The 11,654-nt window shown below is 27.8% G+C and overlaps 1 protein-coding gene across 2 annotated transcripts; it reads left to right on the top strand.

The window, feature by feature from the left end:
- The first annotated feature begins 2,128 nt into the window (after window positions 1-2,128).
- LOC134834297 (lachesin-like) lies at window positions 2,129-11,524 on the top strand. 2 transcript variants are annotated; one of them, XM_063848919.1, is made up of 11 exons: window positions 2,129-2,305; window positions 2,411-2,520; window positions 2,692-2,768; window positions 3,070-3,163; window positions 3,254-3,354; window positions 3,446-3,484; window positions 5,268-5,320; window positions 5,471-5,599; window positions 7,071-7,331; window positions 11,121-11,150; window positions 11,217-11,524. In XM_063848919.1, exons 1-11 carry the CDS (start codon window positions 2,167-2,169, stop codon window positions 11,504-11,506), a joined length of 1,323 nt encoding a protein of 440 aa, XP_063704989.1. In that variant the 5' UTR covers window positions 2,129-2,166; the 3' UTR covers window positions 11,507-11,524. The 2 variants fall into 2 exon arrangements, with proteins under 2 accessions (XP_063704989.1, XP_063704988.1); XM_063848918.1 differs by having other exon boundaries at window positions 3,058-3,163.
- Window positions 11,525-11,654: the final 130 nt, after the last annotated feature.

The raw sequence follows: 11,654 nt of genomic DNA, 5'->3' as shown, positions 1-11,654 counted from the left end.
ATTTTATTTCTCGACGAATTGTCGTAGGAATGGTAAACAATTTTCGTTTGTAAGTGTGCATTGAGGTTGAGGTTTGTTCCGACCTCGAAAATTCGACCTGGCCTTTCTATTATCTCTGTAGGAATAATTTTTATGATTGATTCTATCAGGAGCGAACACCATTCAAATAAATTCCTAATGTTTTCATCTGTTTTTCTACCGTTTGTAGCAGTTTGGATTTCCTTATTTTTGTTATTTTTTGCCTTTGTTTGTATGTTTTTCTCGGACAGATAGTTCATATGTTTAACGTTTTTTATCATCTGTTTATTTAAGACTTCTTCTTTACATTCTGTAAATTCATCAATGTTGACAATAACTGAGTATTGGGGTATTAGTTCTGGTATAAAAGGAGCAGATTTTTTTGTTGGAGAAATAATTTCTACTGTCGAATATTTGAGTTTGTTATCATCAATTATAGTATTCTTATTTGAAAATTTATCATCAATTTTATTGAGTATTTTTGTTTGTTCTCTATTTTTTTTAAAAAAATCTTTGTTAAAAGGATGAGGCACTTCATAAATAGAACTTAGGTTTAGTTTTTGATATTCAACTAAACCACTATTGCTCTTTTCACAGAAATCAGGCCAAATCGATTGTATTGGTATGATATTGGTATTTATAAAAACATCACGGAAAATACGGTTTAGGAGACTATTAAAAAAGTCTTTTGACCAATTATTATAAGATTTTTGTATAACTGTGTCGATTAAATGTTCTAATATAAAATTACATGAAAATATATCTCGATTATCTTCTGCTATGTTCATGCTAAATTGGTCCAAATCGGGTTTTTCACAATTTACAATTGGGCTTCCATCAAAGATCGAATCATTTATTAAAATATTTATAAGGTCATTTATGAATTGATTCTTTTCATTTATGTCTTCTTCAAATTTTTCAACTGTCGTACTTTGTTTAGAATCAATTTTTTCATTGTCTTTTAAGTAAATCGCATAAACGTGCTTAATTTTAATAAGAAGAAATACGGATATGTAAGACATTTGAATTATTTTAGAAGTGTTACAATACTTCATACATTTACTTTCAGGAGCACGTGATATGTATTTTTCGATGAAGCATCTCATCAGCTGTCAAATAATATAAATTAAAAACAACAAAATTTTACATAAATTGTTTCCTTCTTACCAAAACTCTTTTCCTTTTGTGACAAATGCAGGTGTTCCTGAAGTATAGCCAGTGAGCTCTTTGCAAAGTGAAAAAATGATTATAGCTCATATTTTTTTGATCATGATATAAATGTTTATATCGTTTCATATGTTCGCTTTTTAAAATTATTTTTTTTCTTGAACAACTAGTTCTATTCTGAAAATAATATTGTATCAGTTTGTATGTATATAGGATTGCTATAAACTCTTTTAATTTTATAAAATACAAATAAAAAATGCAAAGCTTCTTTATTCGTATATCCATGATAGTAAATATATCTAAATATTCACTATTTTTAAAAAAATAAAATATTTTTTGACAAATATTTCTTCTATCAAACGTTTCTGAGAACAAAGCAATGCATTTTTATTGACAAAACTTCAAGGTTTCTATGTAAATCACTCAAAATGAATGAACGTGTTAAAATGTTTTTTTGCTCTTTAGTTTCATAAATAATAAACATCTACCATTCGTCATTTAAAAATGGTAATTGAATAAGTATGCATAAGGAAGAAAAATTCTAAAAGTGATAGGATAAAAGGGAATACAATGTATTCATTTTTTTAAACGATAAAATATAATGTTACGCATCTGCATGAAGTATTCATACGCATTTTAAAAAGGCAAGTGATGCAAATAGTTATTGCTTTAAATTAATTGGTAAAAATCTTTGAATTTTATTGCAATTCATTATGCAAATATTTAAAAAAAAAACATGAAAACAATCATTTGAAAAGTTTAACACTCATAAGTAAAATCAAGACGTATTATTTCGTGTGTTTAGTGACATAAAACAGACATGAAAATTGAGTTTTATAGTGAGCATATGCGTAGTATTCTGTTTCTCCAAACCCTGAATGCTTAAAACGTGCCATCTTTTAGTATCAGTTCTCTTATGATTTAGTACTGAATAAAAGTGTTTTTAATAAGAATAGTTTTAGATCATGACTATTAAAAAGCATGTTCGGGTTCTGTAGTTTGTGTTTTGAAATAAATAATAAAAAATTATTCAAAGAAAAATGGATATTTAAAGAGCTACATTTTGGACAAAAAAGCCTTTTGAAATGGCTAATACGAATAATAATTATTTTAAAAAATGGTATATATTTTTTTAATTTCGAAATTATTGTATGTTGTATGTAATATGTGACAAATAATTAAGCTGAAAGATACATTTTTATTTTTTATTACTAACGGTTTTTAGGTAGCTTAACTTTAGAACCAGATTTTGCATCACCTTTACAAAATATTTCTGTTCCTATTGGAAGAGATGCTGTATTTACTTGCAGTGTTAAATATCTTGGTGGACATCGGGTATGATAAACCTTTTTTGAATAATTAAATTGTGCAAATTTAAGAATTATTATGTCATTTGCACATACATTTTTAATACGTGATTAATATGCAAGTGAAATATACTTTATCATCAAGGAACCCTTGTAGTTGTAGTAGTCATGCATATGCTTTTTTTCAAATAATTTTTAGGTGGGTTGGATCAAAGCGGATACTAAAGCCATTCAAGCAATACATGAACAAGTTATAACTCATAATCCAAGAATCAGGTAGAAAACTTAATTTAGATTATGTACATTATTTAATTATTTTAGTAGATATTTTCTACTATCTTTCAATTTAATTTTAAAAATTTACAAAAACACGCGTTTTTACCTTCTGAGTGAAAATATAAGCTGTCACTTTCTGAGTAATTAGTCCACACAGATACACGATATCTCCAACATAATACCGCACCCTTTCTTCAAAATGCGGTAAAAATGTTGATAGAACGCCGAATTTTCATTGATTTTAGCATAATTTACACATTATATACTAAATATTTTATCGCTTTTTAAGTGTTTCGCACAGTGCTGATACTTGGAATCTTCATATCAAATCGGTTAGAATAGACGACACTGGTGGATACATGTGTCAAATAAACACAGATCCGATGAAGTCAAATGTAAGAAATCGATTTAAATAATTTAATTGATTATTTTCAAAATCATTTTAATTCATACGTTACGTTCGAAAAAAACATAAATCATAATAGCTAGGTTATCTTAACGTTTTGGAGCCCCCAGATTTTATACTAGATGAATTTTCAACCGACATTGTTATTACAGAAGGAGATGATGTGAGCCTTGTTTGTAGGTAAAGTAATGCGTTATTAAATATCCCGTAATGTTTGTATTCAAAGTGCTCCAAATCAAAATTGAAGTTATTTAACTTAATATCTTTATAGGGCGAGTGGAAGACCAAAACCATCTATAGTTTGGAAAAGGTAAGCTATAATTGTATAATCAGGGAGCGACACACTTTGATTGTAAAAAAATTATACGATGTATGTTTGTTTATTACAAATTGTTTAAACTGAAAACATAAAATTATACATGGCAAATCTAACACTCGAACCTAAATTAAAAAATAAGTAGTTTTTTTTCTCCGAAATTCAATATTTTTAGTATTTCAGATATGATGTATTTTATTTCAATCTTTCGATAATTTAAAAGTTCAGCAAAATATCCTTTGAGTAACGAAAAATTATGTAAAAAACCATGTAAATTTTTCTGATGTATTAGAAACCGTTATTTGACCTATACCGATATGAAACTGAAATGAAAAATTGTTGAAAAAAATTTGCATCAAAAATATTTTGTTCTTGTTTGATATCAATAAAAATCAATTGATTTTCAATATTTTAAAAACTTTTAGAGCATGCTCGACTCTGCTAAAAGAGCTAGTTTAACAGAGTTAAATCACTGCAGTTTAAGACTAAAATTTTGTGTGTTTTGAGTGAATTTGTGTCCAGGAAAAGTATTAAAAAAAAAAAATGACAAATGATCCATCACTAAATAAAGAGACCGAAATCAGTCGTAAATTCTTAATATTTTTTTAATTATCTGCAATTACTTAGTTTTTATGAAAATAAGGTATTTTATACAAAAATCATCAAATGATGTTTTTTGAAGATGAAGATTTTTTTAAAAACTTTTGGTTATATGTATATTGAGTATTTGGTGCATTCCATTCTAAAAAATACCGAAATCCCGGATTTTAAATTTACCTATAAAAGTACAGATCTTATTACCCTATCTTGATGTCCATCCGAAAATAAGAAACTTTTGCTAAGACAACATTTATTTTCGACTTATTTTAAAAATTTTTATCAATGGTTCAAAATTTTTTAAAAACGCAAAAATATCACATTTTTGGCTTTTCTGACCAAACAGTTCGTTCCCAACCATATGTTTCATGGCAAAAATTTATGTACTCGAGATGACAAACAATCCTGGTGAACAAAAATTTTAAAATAATAAAGTTGAAATTTTGACCTTTTTTTTCGCTACACGGATTTTTCGATAAAAATTTTTTAAAACTATCATAAAATTTTTAAAAATAAGGGTAAAAAAATTTCGCCAAAGCAAAAATTTCTTCTTTTTTGATGGACATCACGATAAACTATTCAGTTTTTCATTTCTATAACTGTTTTATGAAGAAATCGGTAAAAATCAAAACCGTGATTTTGGTATTTTTTAGAATGGAATGCACCATTTATTTAATTATAAGGTATCCAAAAGCTCGAGCTTTTAGTTTTTTTTTTTGAAATCATGCTTTTATATAATTATACGATATATAAAAATTTTTTTTTAATTTTTCGCATACATGTTTAAATAAAAATTCTGAATTAGTTAATATTAAAATCACAAATATTTAAAAAATTTAAAAGAAAATTTGTGAAATTTGAATAATTTTAGTCAAAAATTTTAAAATGGACACACTAATAATAAAGCTAACAAAAATATAACCAAATTGAGAAATTTAGATACATGGCTTTACCACATTATTTTAGAACATTACTTTTTTAGCAATTTTTTAAAATTTCTAAATGTATCTGAAAATATTTGTCTTGTCGCATATTTTAGTATTCTTGACTTACTTATTTTATCGCCTGCAGCTAGGCGGTTTATTATATTCGATCTTAAGCATGAATTTTTATGTTTAAAGAAAATAATTCTTTCATTTTTTCATTCTAACTCTTTACATATGTGGATTGCTTTTTGCAGGGAGAATGGAGATGAAATAATATTAAGGGAAGACGGAGGCGGAAAATATTCAGGTACATTTAAAAGAATAACTTACATAAGAATAACAATACATAATAGAATAACATAATAAGGGAAAATAAGCTATAACGAAAAAATAATCAACACTTTTATTGAAACTTTGAAATACGATCACATAAATTCTCATTCTGGAATCTTTTCAGCTACATCTTTTCAAGGAGAGGTACTTCAATTAAATAAAGTAACCAGAGAAGCAATGGGAACTTACCTTTGTATTGCTTCTAATGGTGTACCTCCAAGTATTCAGAGAAAACATACTCTAATAGTTCTATGTAAGTAATGTTTTTAGTTAAATACTTTCAATAATTCATTAAAATGTATATGAGCTACACTTTAATATTTTCTTCATTAAGGAAGTCCTTGTAATAATTGTAAAAAATACTAAAAGGCCTGTGATTTGATCTTGAAGTCAATCAACTTTTATTTGATTGATTTGATTTTTTGAAACCAAAGAAAAAAATAAAATCTCACTCATATATAAATTTTTTATTTAAATCAAATTTAAAATATTTAAATAGATCAAAAATCATAGATCATCAAAAATCATCAAATTATAGATCATGATTTGATCTTTGACTAAAAAACCAGATCATACATATGTATTTTATTTTGACTGCCAACTCGACTTAAGTTTTGTATATTTAATAATTAATTATATTATTCAATTATTCAATAAGAATTAATAATATAAAGATTTCAAATATCAATATTTGTAGTAATTGAAGTTCAAGGTGTTTTATTTTCGCCAAAATTGAACTAAAAATCAGTCAAATTCGTTCTCAAGTCTTTTGGTAAACTAAAAAAAAAAAAACGAACTAAAAAGGAATAAACAAGAGCCTTGTGGTAACAAAGTCGGAAAAATTGCCAAGTAAATAAAGTTACAAAATTTTTGAGAAAAAAAACTTGAATATAAAGGATTTATTTCAGTCTACGTATTAATAATTATTCTGAAATAAATCCTTTATATTCAAGTTTTTGTTCTCAAAAATTTTGTAACTTTATTTACTTGGCAATTTTTCCGACTTTGTTACCACAAGGCTCTTGTTTATTCCTTTTTAGTTCGTTTTTTTTTATTTTTTTTTACTTGACGAATATAAATGATATATTTTTGAAGTTGAAAACTTCTTGTATAACGGATTTTTTAATATATTTTTTAAATATATTTTTTATATATTTTTTTTAATAATTTTTTTAATAATTTTTTTATATTTTTTTTTTTAATATTTTTTTATATATTTTTTTTATTTATTACTTTTTAGTGTTGTTCAAGAGATATTTAATCATAAAATTCCCAAAACTGAAAAATTACCCACAGAAAATGCATTGTAGTGACCGCCTTGGGTTAAGAGGTGTCATTTGTATGGGAGGTCCATTTTAGAGAACCGTAGGGTAAAAGTGATGTATGGCAATGTTGTGCGTCTCGACGAGACAAACATTTCTGCATCATTAGATTTTTGAAATTTGCACTGGGATTTGGTTTAAATTTGAATTTTCCGTTTATTTTTCGTTATAATTTCGAACTCTTATATGGGGAAAATTTTTTGTGCATTGGGATCATGCCTCGATTCCACAAATGGGACCTAAGTTGAGCAAAATAAGCATGACCTGTAGAACAAATGAACCTTCTATCTCTTAAGGGAAAGGCGTGAGGGAGGTACGAAGTGACTGACAGAAGCCTCATTGACAGAATATAAAGGATATATAAAAAACAAATAAATAACTAATATGTTTTTTTGCCTTTAGTTCATCCAACTATCCATGTTCCTAATCAACTAGTTGGATCACCTATTGGAACGGACGTAATGCTAGAATGTATTATTCAGGCATCTCCAAAAGCCATATCATATTGGATAAGAGATACAGGCGAAATGGTAGTCTCTTCACAAAAATATTTAATGAAGGAAATATTAAAATCACCGTATGAAACAAGAGCACTTCTCACCGTTCATAGTTTGAATAAAATGGATGTTGGATCTTATAGTTGCATAGCCAAAAACTCTATAGGTAATATTAAAATTTATAAGTACAATAATCAGTTAAATAAGACCAAAACAATATTCCTAAATGCTTCAGGTTTCCTCAAAAAAATATTAATCCCTCCTAATATTTAAAATTGATTTTTTTAAAACATGTTAAATCCTGAAAAATTACGAGTCAGCTAAGTACAGTGATAAGCGTATCTGACTGATCGGTTCGAGACTCGAAATCATGAAAAACTTTTCTGACTCCAATCGTGCTCAAAATTTACTAGATCTTTTAGAAACCCTTTGTTATTTTTTTGGGAGAGCTGAGTGAATTTTGATGGCGCCTGCTTGGGTTTACTGAGAAAGCTTACGATTTCACAGTATGAAGTACAATAGAACTCTTTAGAGACCGCGGTGCGAGCCATAGAGTAAACCCTACCCTATCCTATCCTGAAAAACTATAAAAAAAGTTGTACTTTTTTACTCTGTAAGATACGTAAGAAACTCCGTATAATGAGTTAATTCTTGTTCGCGCCTGATATTATACAGGCTGGTTCGATGCTGTATAATGAATTTGAAAAAAACGTTAAAACTCAAATTTCTTTATTATTTTTACAATAAGCGGGACAGTTCTTTAGTTTGAGGTGTATTTAATTGTTGATAGTGTCATGAGGAGTAAGAAATTGTGAAATGAGGAGTACGAAATTGTGAAATGAGGAGTACAAAAATGTAAAATTTGTGAATTTTAATGGAAAAAGACTTCAGATGATGAGGAGTATGAAATAGTGAAATAAGGAGTGTAAAAATATTAAATGAGGAGAACGGAAATGTGAAAAGAGGAGTAAGAAAATGTGAATTGTTCACATATTTAACCTAATTACTTTAAAAATTTCAGTTTTTTGCATCTTAAAAATGTCCTACATTTCAATACTCCTCACTTCACAATTTTATACTCCTCTTGGCATTTCAATAGCTTCATATTACCTTTAAATCAAGGACTTTTCTCACTAAAATATACATATTTCACATTTTCTTACTCCTTATTTCACAATTTTGTACTCCTCATGGCCCTTACAACAATTTCATATACCTCACAACCCAATAGACTGTCCCATTGACGTAAATTGTCCAAAAATCTCCATAATTATATCTACCGATATTGTATATTCATTATAGAGCATGGATTTTGTTCATTATATTGAAATTCACTATACGGAGCGCTCATTATATGGAAATTCATTATACGGAGTTTCTTACGTACTCGATATACATTCCACCTAATGTTTAGAAGGTCTACTAATCCTGAAACATTTAGAAAAATTGTTTTAGCCTAACATTATTAACACCAATTGGTTAAATTTTGGAATGAGTTTTTTCCTCCTTGATTTACTTTTATTTTACCTGATACATTCAAAAAAAAAAAATAATTAGAAGACGGATGACTCAAAGCTCATGAGTAGTTCGTGAGGTATTAAGGTTTGCAGGATAAGGCATCTGTAAAATATAGTGCACTTGTTGTGACAACGAGTCAAATACCTCGTTAATACACTTTGACCTCTCAATTAATTCGTATATATCTCAGAAACCCGAACGTCAATATCTCACGAGCTATAAATCGATTTAGCAAGATAAATTTAACTTCAGCCTACAATGCCTTTGAGTTCTTCGGGTTCTTTGAGTTCTTTCTTGAAAATAAAGTATACTGTTTTTTTTACCGCATTTCGAAGAAAAAATGCGGTATTAAACTCGACTTGTCGTCTGTGTGTGTGTCACCTGTGCCCCAAAATTTTTATTAGTAATTCTTAGTTAGCTTAGTTATTTGAGGACCCTAAACGTCTGTGGGCAGTCCAATGGGTTATGGGGTTTATGAAATTGTGTAAGGGTCATGAGGAGTACGAAAATTTGAAGTGAGGAGTACTAAATTGTGAAATATATGAATTTTAATGGGATGATAAAGAGTTTGGAAAATTTGAATGAGGAGTATGAAATTGTGAAGTGAAGAGTACGGAATTGAAAAATGAAGAGTATTTGTATTTTTGTATTTTATTTTTATTTTCTATTTCTTTGTTGGAGCAATTCTCGTTGCCATTCCAGTGACAAATGTCTTTAAAGGAATTGACAATAAGAGGAAAGAGAGAACAAGTTAAAATTAATTAAATTAAATTAAGTACAAAAAAAAAAGAGTAGACATGTATCGAAATGCGGTATAGTATGTCGTTCTTTAGACGACTACTTTCTCTATTTTTTTTCATTTGTGACAATATTATTTTCATGTGGGAACTTTTTTTATGTACCGAATTTATTTCAACCATTCACAATTTCGGTGACTAAAATTTGTATCAAAATTTCAATAGTAGATATGTTAAAAAGTTATAAAATTCTGTTTTTTAGTATCTTTAGTAATTTTTTTTTTATCAAAACAAACTAACATTTTTATATTTAATAACTATAAATGTTAAAAATTTTCCTTTTTTAATGATTTTTTCCTTAATTTTTCACCAAAATTGACAAAGTGACAAAAAGTCATTCAATTAAATAAAATAATTTCTTTTTAAGAAATACACACACATTTAAAAACGAGAATGAATTGCATTCGTGTATAAAACGAATGACGACCGCATTTCAATGTGTTCAATTCCATGATTTTTCATAAATTTTTCGAGTTTTCCCGAAGATATTTATCAATTTTCACTTTTCATGTTACTCGCGAGACTCCCCTGAACATTTTAAAATTTTGAATTTTTTCAAGATTTTCCGATTTTCCATGAATTTTCCGAGTTTTCCCGAAAATTTTCATCATTTTACACTTTCCATGTTACTCGCGAGACTCCCCTGAACATTTTAAAATTTTGAACTTTTTCAAGATTTTCCGATTTTCCATGAATTTTCCGAGTTTTCCCGAAAATTTTCATCAATTTTCACTTTTCATGTTACTCACGAGACTCCCCTGAACATTTTAAAATTTTGAAATTTTTCAAGATTTTCCGATTTTCCATGAATTTTCCGAGTTTTCCCGAAAATTTTCATCAATTTTCACTTTTCATGTTACTCACGAGACTCCCCTGAACATTTTAAAATTTTGAACTTTTTCAAGATTTTCCGATTTTCCATGAATTTTCCGAGTTTTCCCGAAAATTTTCATCAATTTTCACTTTTCATGTTACTCACGAGACTCCCCTGAACATTTTAAAAATTTGAAATTTTTCTAGATTTTCCGATTTTCCATGAATTTTCCGAGTTTTCCCGAAAATTTTCATCAATTTTCACTTTTCATGTTACTCACGAGACTCCCCTGAACATTTTAAAATTTTGAACTTTTTCAAGATTTTCCGATTTTCCATGAATTTTTGCGAGTTTTCCCGAAAATTTTCATCAATTTTCACTTTCCATGTTACTCGCGAGACTCCCCTGAACATTTAAAAATTTTGAAAATTTTCAAGATTTTCCGATTTTCCATGAATTTTCCGAGTTTTCCCGAAGTTTTCCACTAATTTTCATCGACAACATTTTCCAACGGATGAACACTCATTTAAATTTCCAACGGATAATTTTTTTAAATATGCTGTCAAATCTGTCAATTGAAAAGAATTCGCCAAACCTGCTAATTCAAACAAAGTTAAAGTGGCACACCACACAGACGGACAGACAGACGGACGGACGACATCACGAGCACAATACCGCATTTTTTTCAAAAAAATTGAAATGCGGTAAAAAAACGAGATTTCATATTATGATTTTTCCATAAAAATATATGAATTTGTGCTGCTTGTGAAGTTTAAATTGTGGGTGGCTATGTATTATATTATTTTAAAATTTTACCTTTTCATAGGAGAGGTTACAAGCAGTATTCGATTATATGGTAATATCAATTTATAATCTATACAAAATAAAACATAATTTGTTAAATATTATATACATATTTTAGAAATACCTGGTTTTTCCAAATCATTTACAACACCAAGAACAGAAGATATAACAGAAGAAAATAAACAAATTTGGACCAAAAATATTATTGATAACAATTTTCCTACGTTGAAGTCTACGTCAACTGTTTCTTCAAATAATAATGATTTGGTTATTACAAGCTATATATCACGACGACCGTATATTGTTCCAAGGGTTGTTTTTTCTGATGAAACTAAATTTTCTAAATCAGCTTACCATAAAACTTCAATAATATGTTTCATTTCATTCTCTTTTATTAATTTTATTTAAAGGAAAATGGAAGTTTTTCAGGTCATGTAAAAAGTTAGCTTTAATAAAAAAAAGGTCAACTATTAGAAGCCATTTTCTGTAAAAAAAAATAATACAAAAGAATTCAGACAAAAAACTTCAACTGTAGGTAAGTATTTTTTTTTTGCAG

The sequence above is a fragment of the Culicoides brevitarsis genome, chromosome 3 (assembly GCF_036172545.1).
Source record: "Culicoides brevitarsis isolate CSIRO-B50_1 chromosome 3, AGI_CSIRO_Cbre_v1, whole genome shotgun sequence".
NCBI lineage: Eukaryota > Metazoa > Arthropoda > Insecta > Diptera > Ceratopogonidae > Culicoides > Culicoides brevitarsis.
This window is presented reverse-complemented; position numbering and strand designations above follow the sequence as displayed.